Source organism: Colobus angolensis, unplaced genomic scaffold (genome assembly GCF_000951035.1).
Source record: "Colobus angolensis palliatus isolate OR3802 unplaced genomic scaffold, Cang.pa_1.0 Scaffold3, whole genome shotgun sequence".
NCBI classification, from domain to species: domain Eukaryota; kingdom Metazoa; phylum Chordata; class Mammalia; order Primates; family Cercopithecidae; genus Colobus; species Colobus angolensis.
In genome coordinates this window covers 25217525-25233014 of record NW_012116265.1, presented here as the reverse complement: position 1 = coordinate 25233014, position 15490 = coordinate 25217525, and the positions used below count along the sequence as shown (strand labels likewise).

The window sequence follows — 15490 nt, the reverse complement described above, 5'->3', positions numbered from 1 at the left end:
GGGTTTCACAGTGTTAGCCAGGATGGTCTCGATCTCCTGATCGAGATGATCCGCCCGTCTCGGCCTCCCAAAGTGCTGGGATTACAGGCTTGAGCCACCGCGCCCGGCCAATCCACAGACTTTATTCAGATTTTACCAGTTACACATGCATTCATTTGTATTAGGTGAATGTGATAACCACTATGCTATGGAAACTCACTCGTATAGCTTGTATATGTACATCATGCATAGCTTCATGTAACAATCACTGCAATTAAGATATTTATCAGTACCATCACAAGACTCCCTCATGCAATTCTGTCTTCTACTCTTATCCCTAACTCCTGGCAATCAATAATCTGTACTTATCTTGAGAATTATATCATTAATGAGGATTACATAAATGGAATTACGCAGCATGTATTCTTTTGAGATTGGCTTTTTTCAGTCAACAAAATTTCCTTAAAGTTCTTCCAAGTTGTATCAACACAGTTAGTTCCTTTTCATCACTGAGTAGTAGTCTGTGGTACGAATGTACCACATTCACCTAATGAAGGATATGTGGGTAGTTTCCAGCTTTTGGTTATAAGGAGTAAAGCTGCTATGAACATTCATGTACAAGTTTCTGTGTAGAAATAAATTTCATCTCTTCTAGATATAGATCCAAGAATGAAATTGCTGGGTTATAAGCTCATCTTTAATTTATAAAGTAACTACAAACTTTTCCAGAGAGGATGTACCATCATATATTCCTACCAGCAATATATGAGTGACTGAGTTTCTCTACATCTTCACCAGCATTGCTTGTATTTTAAAAAGCTAAACTAAGAAGTCTGTCAAAGTATTTCAAAACAAAAGGAGAGATAACCAGGTTTTAACTTCTTTATGGACATACACATCATCAATGAAATATTTTTGTACCCATTTAAAAAAAATCAAATCTGAATTTGTTCAAGCTTCTAGATCTAATATCAAATTATGGGAAAAACCAGAGTCAGAGGAACATGCGAAATTGCAGTATAAGAATGCAATCAGCATAAGCTAGAATATAAGAAATTCCTAAGACAAATAATCCAGTTTCTTCAACACATTAAGTTGCAAGCAAAGGAAGTGAGAGATGGCCGGGCGGGGTGGCTCATGCCTGTAATCCCAGCACTTTGGGAGGCCGAGGTGGGTGGATCATCTGAGGCCAGCAGTTCAAGACCAGCCTGGCCAACATGGTGAAACCCCATCTCTACTAAAAATACCAAAAATTAGCTGAGTGTAGTGGCGGGCGCCTGTAATCCCAGCTACTCAGGAGGCTGAGGCAGGAGAATCGCTTGAACTCTGGAGGTGGAGGTTGCAGAGAGCCAAGATTGCGCCATTGCACTCCAGCCTGGGCAATAAAAATGAAACTCTGTCTAAAAAAAAAAAAAAAAAGAAGAAAGAAGTGAGAGACAGGGGTACCTACAAACAAAAAAAGACTTATAAGTCAAATCATCTAATTGCTTTGTAAGGAGTTTGAGTCCTGCTTCATAAAAACCATTGTAACAACTAGATATGAGATGGTATTAAGGAATTACTGTTATTTTTTAGGTAGAATAATATTGTGGTTATGTTTCTTTTTTAATTATCTTTTTATGAAAAGCAGTTTGGTAGTTTCTCAAAAAGTTTAATATAGATCACCATATGATCCAGTAATTCTACTCCTAGGTGTAATATACCCAAAATAATTGAAAACAGGTTCTCAAAAAATTTTTCATGAATGTTAATGATAGTATCATTCACAATAGCCAGGAGATGGGACAATCCAAATGGCCATCATTAGGTGAATGGATAAACAAAACGTGTATATCCATATCTGTGTAATGTATATATAACAGAATATTATTTAAGCCATAAAAAGGAATGAGACACTAATACATGTGGATGAATCTCAAAAACATGATACTAAGTGAAAGAAGCCAGATAGAAAGTCACAAATTGTGATGGCCAATATTAGGTGTCAACTTGACTGGATTCAGGCATGCCTACATGGCTGCTGAAGCATTGTTGCTGTGTATGTCTGTGAGGCGGTTTCCAGAGCAGACTGAGATGTCAGTCAGTGGGCAGAGAGAAGATGACCTGCCTTTAATGTGGGCAGGCATTGTTCCAGTGTGACCAGAACAAAGCTAGCAGAAAAAGGGGGATATTCAGCTTGTTGACATTCCTTGTTCTCTTTCCAAGCCTGATGCTTTGCTTCCTCTCCTCCTGCCCTTGGACATAAGACTCCAAGTTCTTCTGCCTTTGGACTCTGGGACTTGCACCAGTGGCCTCCTGGGGGCTTTTGGGCCTTTGGTATCAGACTGAAGCCTGTACTGTCGGCTTCCCTGCTTTTGAGGCTTTCACACTTCAACTGACCACTCTACTGGCTTTTCCCATTCTTCAGCTTGCAGACAGCCTATCATTTACCTTTGTAACGGTATGAGCCAATTCTCCCTAATGAACTCCCTTTTATATATACATATATCCTATTGGTTCTGTTCCTCTGGAGAACTCCGAATAATTACACATAGTGTGAAATACCCAGAATAGGTAAATCTTATTTTTACTATTCTACTTTTACCTGTTTTTTTTTGTTTTGTTTTGCTTTTTTTGAGATGGAGTTTTGTTCTTTTTGCCGAGGATGGAGTGCAATGGCATGATCTCAGCTCACCTCAGGTGATCCACCCGCCTTGGCTTCCCAAAGTGCTGGGATTACAGGTGTGAGCCATCGCACCCAGCCCTATCTGTTTTTTAAAATTTTTTTTTAGTGATAGGGTCTCATTCTGTCATATAGGATGGAGCGCAGTGGTGCAGTCATGGCTCACTGCAGCCTCAACCTCCTGGGCTCAAGCGATCCCCCCTGCCTCAGCCTCCCCAGTATCTAGGACTGCAGGTTCTGCCACTACCCCACCTGACTAATTTAAAAAAAACATTTTTGTAGAGATAGGGTGTATGTTACCCAGGCTTGTCTTGAACTCCTAGCCTCAAGCAATCCTCTTGCCTGGGGCTCCCAAATTGCTGGGATTACAGGCGTGAGTCACCACACCCAGCCTACTTTTACATATATTTGAAAAAAGGCCCTAATATAAAAATTTTTAAGAAGAAAAAGTCAACATATGATTTTCAAATAAGAAAGTTGGCCAGGCGCAGTGGCTCATGCCTATAATCCCAGCACATTGAGAGGCTGAGATGGGTGGATCACTTGAAGTCAGGAGTTCAAGACCAACCTGGCCAGCATGGTGAAACCCCATCTCTACTAAAAGTACAAAAAAATTAGCCAGGCATGGTGGCACATGCCTGCAGTCCCAGCTACTTGGGAGGCTGAGGCAGAGGCAGAGGAATTGCCTGAACCCAAGAGGTGGAAGCTGCAGTGAGCCAAGATCACACCACTGCATTCCAGCCTGGGTAATAAAGCAAGACTTTGTCTCAAAAAAAAATTAAAAAATAAAATAAGAAAGTCCATTTAATTTAGGTTTTGATATCATCTACTTCTGAATAACTGGACTTGTGGAATACGAAAGGAAGAATATGAAATGATACATGTTTGCAGAGCTCCCCTCCATTTATCAGGCATTCCCCCAGATGCTCTGGTTTGAAGTTAAGTCTCTTGTCATGAAAGACATTTGTGTTTTGTGAGAAGGAATGGACACAAGGAATCTCTGGCCTAAACCCCAAAGACCTGGGGTCTGAGTGAACTTGAGCAAATTCAACATGGACCTCTCTGATTAACCATAGCTTCCATCTTGTAAGATCAGCAAAACTGCAAAATCACCTTGGGTATATGTTAAATAATGGCAGAATCAAAGATCCCACCCCGGACCAACAATTCAGTCTGTAGGTATGGGGTCCGGGAAGGAGTGCTTCAACAAGCTCCTCAGGTGATTCTGATGCCCCTTAAAGTTTGAGAATCACTGGGTTAGGAAACCAGGGACCTGGTGTCCTCCAGTGGGCAAAACTGATTCTACAACTCCACCCTGTGGCCTAAAAGCTACAAAGCAACTTCACCAGACTACCTGGCTCTCTGCCACATAACTGATGGTGACATTCAAAGCCCAGCAAGAAATCTTACAATCTCCTCCAAGGATTCATTCCTGAAATACAACATTTGGATTCATATCATTATACTCAGGGATTAACAGGTCCATAAACATTATAGAAATTCTGAATGGAGAGATCCTTTCCTCTAGAAGTTAGGGACAGCTACATTCATTCAACATACACTCTGTGCCAAAATAGTGCCAGGTGCTGGGGGACATGGTGAGTAAAATCATTTTTAAGATTATGTAACAGGGAGATCTAGCAAGGAAGTTTTCCCTGATGGATCACCATTTGATCTTGGTAACTATGACATGAATACGTAAAGAAAAATCAAGAAAAAAGGAGAAAGTATCCTCTATGTGTATGTGTTTTGTGGGGTGGTGCAAACGGAGAAGATACGCAAGCTAAGGAGCCAGTGAAGTCAGAACCTTATGGAGACAGTGAAATGGGTCTGAAGTAGGGTAGGGATTTAAGGAATGAAAAGAGTGGCCAAGCACTAACACAGAGCAAAGTTGTCTATGGCAGAGGGAGGGAGAGACAGAAGAGGCATATAGACTTTGAGATTTCAGCCAGGATGATTATAAGAGAGACGATGACATTAATAAAAAACAAAGAAGTTTAAGAAAGGAATACAGTGCTCAGGAGAAAGTAGGCTTTTTATTAAGGAGTTCAGAGGACAGAACACTAGCATGAGTATTGTAAACCTACATATGGTAAAGATGGGTGAGTAGAAGACAGAAAGAAGGGAGTAGCTTAATAACCAGAAGGCATGCCCCCAGCTAAAGCTAATCATTGTGACAAGCAAATCCCAGTGATCTCCAGCTTTTCTGTTGCAGTTTTCTATAATACCACCAAAATTTCTAGGTCCCCCTGACTCTTCTCTCTCTCTCTTTTGTCCCTTTAAGACAGCTCTGTAAAGAGTCAGTGTTATTGCCACAGCCACTGGAATCATAAGAAAGAAGATAAATACCCATTTGAAGACAATAGTGGCCTTGGATTCTTTTTTAAAATTTTAAGATACAACATAATACAGGCCAGGAGTGGTGGCTCACGCCTGTAATCCCAGCACTTTGGGAGGCCAAGGTGGGTGGATCACGAGGTCAGGAGATCGAGACCATCCTGGCTAACATGGTGAAACCCTGTCTCTACTAAAAATATAAAAACTAGCCAGGTGTGGTGGTGGGTGCCTGTAGTCCCAGCTACTTGGGAGGCTGAGGCAGGAGAATGGTGTGAACCCGGGAGGCGGAGCTTGCAGTGAGTCGAGATTGCGCCACTGCACTCCAGTCTGGGCGACAGAGCGAGACTCCGTCTCAAAAAAAAAAAAAAAAAGAAAGAAATTAAAAGATACAACATAATACAGTAACATGCACTAATTCTAAGGGCATTGCTCAGTAAAAATGTATATAGGTATACAACCACGAAATTGCCACCCAGATCAAGATATAGAACCCCAGAAGTTTCCTTCATGCCTTCCTTAGTCAATACCTTACCCAAAGGCAACCACTATTCTGCCTTCCATAACTTGCCTGTTCTTGAGCATCATGCAAATGGAATCACACAGCAGAGATTCTTTTGTATTTGAACTCTTTTATTCAACACTATGACTGTGAGATTCATCCATGTCAATGTGTATATTTATAGTTTGTTGTTTATTTATGTTTGTGTAATATTCTATTGTATGGCTATTCCACAGTTTATTTACCCATTTTCCATTTTCTTTTGATGGATATTTAGGTTGTTCCTAGCTTTTGGCTATTATAAATAAAGCAGCTGTAAATGTTCTTGCACATGTCTTTGGTGGAAATAGGTACTCATTTCTCTTAGATATACTTAAGAGTGAGATTGCCGTGTCATGGAGTTATGGTGTTTAGTTTTAGTAGATACTGACAAATAGGTTTCCCTAATGGTTGTACACTGGCTCTTTACAGAGCTGCCTTAAAGGGACAAAAGAGAGAGAGAGAAGAGTCAGGGGGACCTAGAAATTTTGGTGGTATTATAGAAAACTGCAACAGAAAAGCTGGAGATCACTGGGATTTGCTTGTCACAATGATTAGCTTTAGCTGGGGGCATGCCTTCTGGTTATTAAGCTACTCCCTTCTTTCTGTCTTCTACTCACCCATCTTTACCATACGTAGGTTTACAATACTCATGCTAGTGTTCTGTCCTCTGAACTCCTTAATAAAAAGCTTGCTTTCTCCTGAACACTCACCTAAAATGTATGTTTCAGTTGGTCCATACCCTTGTTAACACCTGATACTGTAAGTCTTTTTAATTTTAAACACTCTAGGTGTATACTGACACTCACTGTAGTTTTAATTTGCATTGCTCTCATGAGTGATAAAGTTCAGTACTTTTCAAATGCTTATTGGGTATTTGGATATTTTCTTGGTAAAGTACCTGTTCAACATTTCTGCTTATTTTTTAAATTGATTTTTTTTTGTTTCTTACTTACTGATTTGTACTTCTTCATAAATTCTGGATATTCTTACTCAATATATGTATTATGCTTTTTTTTTTTTTTTTTCAGATCTGTTCTTGGCTCACGCTTTCACTTATTTTTTTTTTTTTGAGACAGACTGTCACCAGGCTGGAGTGCAGCGGTGTGATCTTGGCTCACTGCAACCTCCGCCTTCTGGGTTCAAGCTATTCTCCTGCCTCAGCCTCCCAAGTAGCTGGGATTACAGGTGCACGACACCACACCCCACTAATTTTCGTATACATTTTTTTTAGTAGAGACAGGGTTTCACCACGTTGGCCATGCTGGTCTCGAACTCCCGACCTCGTGATCCACCTGCCTCGGCCTCCCAAAGTACTGGGATTACAGGCGTGAGCCACTGTGCCCGGCCCTTTTTACTTACTTAATGGTGTCTTTAGCCAGGTGTGGTGGCTCACACCTGTAATGCTAGCACTTCGGTAGGATGAGACAGGAAGATTGCTTGCACACAGGAGATCGAGACCAGCCTGGGTAACACAAAGAGACCCTGTCTCTACCAAAAACATTTTAAAATTAGCCAGGCATGATAGCATGAGCCTGTGGTCTCAGCTACTTGGGAGGCTGAAGCAGGAGGACTGCTTGAGCCTTGGAGGTCAAGACTGCTGTAGCCATGATGACGCCACTGCACTCCAGCCTAGGCAACAGACCAAGACTCTGTCTCAAAAAAAAAAAAAAAAAAAAAAAAAAAGTGGTGTCTGCTGAGCAAAAGTTCTTAATTTTAATGAAATCCAATGTGTCAATTTTTTCTTTGATGTATAGTGCTTCAGAGGTTTTTTTTTTTTTTTTTTTTTTGAGGCGGAGTCTCACTCTGTAGCCCGGGCTGGAGTGCAATGGCCGGATCTCAGCTCACTGCAAGCTCCGCCTCCCGGATTTACGCCATTCTCCTGCCTCAGCCTCCCGAGCAGCTGGGACTATAGGTGCCCACCACCTCGCCCGGCTAGTTTTTGTATTTTTAGTAGAGACGAGGTTTCACCGTGTTAGCCAGGATGGTCTCGATCTGCTGACCCCGTGATCCGCCCGTCTCGGCCTCCCAAAGTGCTGGGATTACAGGCTTGAGCCACCGCGCCCGGCCAGTGCTTCAGAGGTTTTAAGTAATTTAAGAAATCTTTGTCTACCCTGATTGCCTTGCATTCTGAAAGGAAGGAGGCTAAATTCAGGGCAGTCTCATTCATTGAAGTTTCATCATACATCAACACATGAGTGCCTTTTCCAGCCTTTGACATTAAGCCCATGGGCTTTATTTTCCTATAATGGTATGAGCAACCTTCAAATGCAATGTGGCAGAGATTGTCTGGCTTGTTCAGAAGGCAGAGTTTCATTTAATGTGGTCTCTATAGAAGTAGGATTGGCACAGGCCCCAAAAAACAGACGTTTAACTGAGAGGTCCCCAAACCCAGAGAGGAACTAAGAGCAATCCCCTCTGATAGTAGGAACTTGCACTCATTGCCCATTTTCAGATGCGTCATTTACACAAGTGAAAACACCATCTTATAAGGTAAGTCTTTATAGGGATTCTTGGCTTGCCCCAGTTTTATTATTGAGTGGGAAAAAAAAAACACTCTCTTTATTATCCTTGTCAAAGCAAGACACTGTTATCTATCATAGAACTAACAGTTCCTGGCAGAAACTAAAGAGATTAGAAGGGAGAGAGGTGGTGAGTAAGCAGACAGCTAAAACAGGCAATGAAAAGGATGACAGAGTGAGAGCAGGGGAAACTTTTCCTTTTCCTGAATTCTCTAGACATTAGAGGATCTCAGTTCTGAAAACTGTTCAGAGGCACTGCAACAGCCCAAGATAGATATAACTGCAACACTGGCAGTAAGAAAGGAGGTTGGTTGTGAAAAAAACAGCAGAAATCATCTAAATGAAATAAATGAAACCTTGTCAGAACATGCAATGTACACTTGCAAGTGTGAAATGTTCTCTTATCCAGTCACTTACACTCAAGCCTCTCTTCCCCAGTGCCCACTCATTACCACTAAAATCCCTAAAGCAGAACTTTCCAACTCCAATGTCTACAGGGCCAGGCAAGTGATGTAAATGAGGGACACACCGGTATTAAGACAATAAGAAGTGGTGGGACCCTGAATGAACATCATAGAGGCTTTGGCTGACTCTTGCTGTATGAGAATAAAGGCCCAACGAGAGCAGATCTTTCGTCTTTTTCAAGAGATGTAAGAAACTGCAATTTTACTTTACAATTTTTCAAATTCTAGCATATCAGGTAGACCAAAATATCTCTGTGGGTTGAATTTGGCCTACAGGCAGCTAGTTTACAACCTCTGATCTAAAGTGTTGCAGCAAAATAACTAGTATATGCAGATTTCCAGGGTTATAAAAGGTAAGAAGTTTGAACAGGTTCTGGGCCATGAGACAGTGAAAAAAGGGTTTAACTTTCAGGGACAGAAAGTCTAAAGGACTCAGACTTCAGAATATGACAGGTTGGTATTGGAAAAATTTGAGAGGAATTCTGAAAAAGTTCTATTGTAAGGAAGCATAGATGAAAGAAAACTAGAATGTACAGGGACCCTATCTGATTTAATAAGAGAGGGAGCTGGGTGTGGTGGCTCATGCCTATAATCCCAGCTACTCGGGAGGCTGAGGCCTGGGCAACACAGTGAGATCCTGTCTCTTAAAATAAAAACTAAAAAAAGAAAAAGAAAAACAGGGGAAAGGGGAAGGATGATATATATGTACACACACACACACACACACACACACACAAATATAACATACAAGTTATTTCACCTCTCTGTGCCTTGATTTTCTTATCATAAAATAATAGAAGCTACCTCATAGGGTTATCGTAAGGATTAAATAAGGTAATTATTCATATGATGGTCAATACCCAGAGGGCAAGTAATGCTTAATAAATGTTACTTATTAGTTATTATTATGAGACACCGAGAGGTGAAGTAACTTATTCAAGATCACATGCCTATTAAGGTGTACTACCTGGATTTGTACCCAGGAAGTATGGCTTCAGAGCCTATTCTTCCTATACTAAAGGCAGCTCTTCTGCCTCCCCTTACCTCACTGGGCTAGTTTCTTATTCTTAATCTGTACAATGAGGAAGTCAGATCATATTATAATTAAAGACTTCTTCAGAGCTTTTTTTTTTTTTCTGCCAGCCAGCCCTCTAATCAGCTTATTTCAGGGCAGCAGTGGGACAAAAGTGACTCTGCTCCTATACCTTCAGGCTACCAACTGGAGAGGTATAGTGTAGGCTTAGGGTAAGCCAGGGAAATCATTCAAGCGTTGACTAATACATAGGTTAAGCCAGGAAGGAGAAGGTGTTCAGGGTGAGACCCTCATCACTGCTCTAAGGAGATTATCTGTTTCTAGGACAGCAGGCCCTGATTCACCCACATGCCCATGCAATTACAAGCTAGAAGTCATTTAAAATCCTGATAAGGAACCACAACAGGTTTAAAATCTAGGGTAATCAGAACACCAAGCAATCTTATCCTTTTGGAGTCAAGGGTCTCTATGAGAACTTGGTAAAAGCTTTCTATCATCCCCAGAGAAAATATGACGTGTGTTCACTCAGATACATAAGCCACACAATTTTACCTGCAGTTGTAAGAGATTCACAAATTCCTTAAAATCTCTCCCTACACTTGAAGTATCCCTGAAAAAGTTCTATTGTGTTCCAGGCTTGTCCTCCCAACAGATATAGAGTTGCCCCAAAATCTAGGTTGGGGTTTCTAGGCAGCGGTGCTCAAGAGACAAATCATCTATTGCAACTCAGCATAACTGATTCTACACGGAAAAGAAAAAGGGCGCTCTCTTTCCCCAAACCAACTTGTACTGAAGGAATTCTAACAGAAAAGATCTGCAATTTCATCCCCAAACTCCAGTGGATGCAAAGTTAAGAAGAGTTCCAAAGATATTTCATGCCCCTTTTCTGCCTGACACCCATAAAACCTTGTAGAACCTTAGAAGAGTTGAAATAAATGCAGTAACATCCTAGTCCCCATGGCACTATGCTCCTTCTTTTATTCCAAAAAGAAATTAGTCACGATTGCCAATTAGCCTTACTAGGCAACTTTTCTCCCACATGGACTCTGAAAACTATAGGTTATCAAAGAAACTAGAAAACCTTACCCATAATTGAAGAACTCAAAACAAGGTATCATTTTCTCCCATAACACTAGCAATAGTTCAAGTGTTGGTGAAGGTCTGGAGACACATGCAATCTCATACACAGTTGGTAGATTTGTAAGTCAGTGCAGCCTTTGGTGGTGGGGCTACAATTTGACAGTTTTTATCAAAAATTTAAAAACATGCATCCTTTGATGCAGCAAGTCTGTAGAGATATTTTTGCAAAAGTAGGCCAAGATAGACATACAACCAGGTCAAATGTAACATTGTTTATAATGACCAAAAACTGGAAACAAGAAGTCCTCCTGGTTGTTGGGTACCTCATATAAATTGAATGCCATATAGGCATTAAAAGAAGGGGCTAGATCTGTTAGTATTGGTATGAAAAAAGGCTCCAAAACATATTGTTAATTTAAAAAAGAAATCGAGAACAGTGAGTATTACTACATGCTTCCTTCTGTCTCAATTTTTTTAAAGGATGCATATGCATAGTAGTATACATATTATATTAAGTTCTGGAAAGATAAACTGTTCACTGTAGTTACCTCTGGAGTGACTACAGACACCAGAAAGGAGTAGAACTGTACTGACAGACAAACATTTTAAAAACATACAAGTATCAGGGATAATCTGGAGATGATTTTGTTTTTATTTTTTTCTGCATAAAAACCCAAAACCAATAAATGTCACTGTAAAAATAAAATAATCGTCATCACTTACAATTCTTTTAACAACAAAGAAACTATATTTATTAGTGAGGAGACAAGTGGAAAGCGGAGGAGGGCCCATATAATGCACAGTAAGAAACTGGTGGAAGAGAATGGGAGAGAATTGGGAGAATTAAAATATCCACACACTCCTCCTCTCTCAAGACACTGCAGACACCATGAATTACTCAAGCTTTCCACTGGAGATGAATAGCTCAGTGCCCTACTCCAGTTGCCAGCTATTCACTGCAATTTTAAGTAGGGGAGATAGCAGGTTGGGAGAAGGCTGGTGCAGTTCGTCCAAATCCTGCCTTTCGTAATATGGATGAGGTACAACAGTTATTCCTAAAGAGCCTGAAGTAGTAGAGAATACTGCAGCTGAATGCAATTGTCTTCTTGGCAGACAGCAAGCCTCCTAAAGTACACAGTGCAAAAGCACATTAGGGGTCCTGCCACTACACACATTTCAATAGACTGTAAAAGCAAGAGCCAGGTGCCTATGCAACAGAGGGGGCAGGAGAAATCTCTGCTGCCCTCAGGAAGCTTAGGGAGCCCTGCTCAATGCCAGTGACAACCCTCCAGGCTACACGTATCCGCTACAATAGTTCCAACCATCTCTTACTGCCCCAAGGAGAGAATCAGCTAGGAGTAAAAATCATCAAGGAAGATAATCTTCTGTACTTAACTATTCCTTTCATCTGAGGCCCATGAAATAAATTATAACATCACTTAGTTTCCATGATATTCTTTTGCAACACTGCTTTACGAAGTGGGAAATTCCATCTATGCAGAATTTCCAGAGGAGCTAGCTAGCAATGCATGGAAGTTTTTAAATAAAGCATGGGTAGCTTTATGTACAGGTGCCATAAAAAGTAGTCCCTCCCCCATGGGACTTAAGGAACATAAAAGAGCCTGCTACTCACCCCCATTCCCACATCCTTTAATGATGCCTGAGATTCCCCTATTAGTGATTCATGCCATCACTCAGGATTGTCTTAAGTATGCTCTTTTCATAGCGCCATGTGGAGAAACACATGAGGTTGTGAACACCACAGTGCAATGGCTCTTAACCTTTTGTTGTTGTCACTATAAAGGTCATTAGTCCTTCTGATAAAGAGAAAATGCACTTATTTGAAAATACAATATATAATTTTCATATAATTTTGGCAGTTCAGTATTTTTTAAGCCCTCTTAGGGATCCCCTCCAACCTAGGCTTAAGAACCTCTGGCTCAGCAGCAACAAGTTTGGCAAATCTCCACCTCCACCTCCTCCCCTCCACCCACCCCTACACCAAGAGCTCCTATGCGTCTGGGGAACACTGGGCCTGAAGAGAGAAGGCAGTATTAAAGGGATGCTCTGACTACTTCAGATAATTGCCTAAAACTGACCCTGTCTACAGTCCAGATTACTGTTTATGATTCCTCCTCAGCAAGGAGTATGGATTTTTCACTGTCTATTCCTTGGAAACAGGCTCTCCTGGCTTGAGACACACTATATATCTTAAGAAACGCCCAGCAGGGATAATTGCCAAAGAAGTCCTTACAACACTTACTGGCTGGTCACATTACCTGAGAAATGAGGCAGGGGAAAGTTTTAACACCTTATGAATAAAGGGGACTCACCTCTGAGGTTTTCGAATGTCCCAGAGTCCCACTCCTTCCTTTGAATTGGCTGTGGCCAACAACCTGGGCTCCACAGGGTTAAACATGACACTATGAAAGGCTGATGGATAGTTTGCCAGGCAGAAGGGCTCTGTGGAAAGAAAAATTACAATCAGTTCATTCCAGGTACCTCTGGGCCACTGGCAGGCAGATAAGCAGAAATGTGAATGTAGGTCGGAGCACTCTTTAATAACCACTCCAATGGCCTGGTGCCCCAAAACAGCACATAATCCCACCAGTAACCCCTACTCACGAGGTCCCCATGAGTCCTATACATAGCAAGGTAAACACATTTAACGACATTTTAAGCTATAACACCCAGAAATATATATAGTAGCTATCAGATCTTGAGACAAAACAGAAATGGTCACTAAAAATGGGAAAATAAACCATTTTACAGTAAGTAAAACTGAATTCCGCAGGAGCTGAAAAAATTCACAACCAATTATTGGTAGGATTCTTATGCTTTTAATCCAATTGTATTCGTTTTAGAAATTGAAAGTTTTTGAACTGCACACAGATTTGATGAAGATAAAACAAAACACGACAAAATTAAGAGATGGTGAAATAATGGTGTGGTTTTTCTCTTCTGCTTCACAATGCTCCCTAACATCTAGCCAGTCTGTAATCAACTTCACCTAGAAACCCTGCATCATTTTACAAAAATTAGCAGGTTCCAAGTGAGGAAGAAACCACTTAGTTACCTAGCAGGATATACTCCTATGGGACCTGTTAGAGTAATACAAAGAAAGCACTTCTCAGTCTATGACCTCCATATGCAGTACTTCACAGGTCTTTGAGCAGGTAAAGCACTCAGTCATCTCCGCCATCAGGCAGTTCAGACTAAGGAGAATTTCACCTACCAAGCCCACAGTGACTTGACCACAGCTGCTACTTCCTGCTACCTTACCTACCTAACCCTAAAAACAAGCTTCCCTTATAGCCTGAACCTAAATAATGAGCACGGCCCAGAATGTAAAATGTTTAGAATATAAAAAAATTAAAAGATCCAGATCCTGCCAGACAAAGCAGGCAGGATAGTAAATTTAGGTACACAGCTGTGATCATTACAATCTGCACTAAAGGACAGGGTGAATATGGCAGTGGCACTAAGGCTGGTACTAGAGGAAGGGGTCTTTTGAAGACAGGTAGAATTACAGAAATCTCTCTGTAGGAAATGAGCTGAGAAGATGCATTTCCTGAAGAACTTCAGAGAAAGTCAACAAAGCAACTTCTTCATTTTACACATCAGAGTCAAAGGGCACATTCAGAGGAGGCACTCACACAGACAATCCCCTTTAAATAGAGTTTACCTGCCATTATTTTAAGATCCTATACACAGGTAATTTGAGATTCTGTGGTTCAACAAAATAACAAGCCTGAAACTAGGATGCAGGAAAGTGCGTAACACCCCCATTCTCTGTAAATAATCAAGCATAGTTACACGTCAGCACCACAACTTCTGCTCCTTGGGGCACTAAACAGCAAGGTACAAGGGTTTGTGGAGAGCCACAGGAGGGTAGAGAAGGACTGGCAAAGGTGCCTCACTGCTGAGTACTTAGGTGGAGGATAAGGCCTCCAAAGACCTCTTATGCCCCCATGTGAGTGTTTCACATTTCCTTTCCCGTGACATCACTTGCACATAGATACTGAGGTCATAAATTGGATCTTCAATGAATCTGACACCAAACTGTTCAACACAGTCCAACAGTCTTTTGCACAGTGACCCTACCTCCATGGGGAGATTCCCGGATGTCCCAAATGAGAACCCGGCCATCATCTGAGGAACTGGCAAAAATGTTGTCATTCACTGGGCTCACAGACAAGCCATATACTGCATCTTCATGAGCAAACACGTCCAATGTCTCACTGCTGGGAGATAGAGAGCAAGACAGAGGCACACACATACACACAAGCATAGTGCGGAGTCCCAGCACTTTAGTACCGAGGGTGCCATCGTCTCCATTTCTAGGAGAAAGTCAACCCACCTAAACCCCAAAAATATTATATTTCCTGAAAGGTAGGTAGTCAACTTTCAGGTTTAAGAAAAGGTACTATTAAGGAGTCTTTTTAGAGATTTTATAATTTTTGTGCTAAATAAGCATATTTAAAAGTGACTCAATAGCTGAGTTTAGTATTTTCATTTATTACAGAATTCTTCTGCTTGTGTACAGATTTGGAGGTCGTACTTGATTTTCCTTTTTTTTTTTTTTTTTGAGACGGAGTCTTGCTCTGTCACACAGCGTGGAGTGCAGTGGCGCAATCTTGGCTTACTGCAAGCTCCGCCTCCCAGGTTCATCCCATTCTCTGCCTCAGCCTCCCAAGTAACAGGGACTATAGACGCCCACCACCAGGCCCAGCTAATTTTTTTTTTTTTTTGTATTTTTAGTAGAGACGGGGTTTCACCATGTTAGCCAGGATGGTCTCGATCTGCTGACCCCGTGATCCGCCCGTCTCGGCCTCCCAAAGTGCTGGGATTACAGGCTTGAGCCACCGCGCCCGG

The 15490-nt window shown here is 41.4% G+C and overlaps 1 protein-coding gene across 4 annotated transcripts in view; it reads right to left on the bottom strand.

Annotated features, from left to right (window-relative positions):
• DCAF5 (DDB1 and CUL4 associated factor 5) overlaps nucleotides 1-15490 on the bottom strand; it is a 108531-nt gene that overhangs the window by 55697 nt on the left and 37344 nt on the right. For 3 of the 4 annotated variants that reach the window (XM_011949687.1, XM_011949690.1, XM_011949689.1), the window contains exons 4-5: nucleotides 14720-14859; nucleotides 12949-13078 (exon numbers count right to left, since the gene is read on the bottom strand). In XM_011949687.1, coding sequence (XP_011805077.1) covers nucleotides 12949-13078; nucleotides 14720-14859 — 270 coding nt within the window. The remainder of the gene's footprint in view (nucleotides 1-12948; nucleotides 13079-14719; nucleotides 14860-15490) is intronic. The other variant, XM_011949688.1, reaches the window with a different exon arrangement.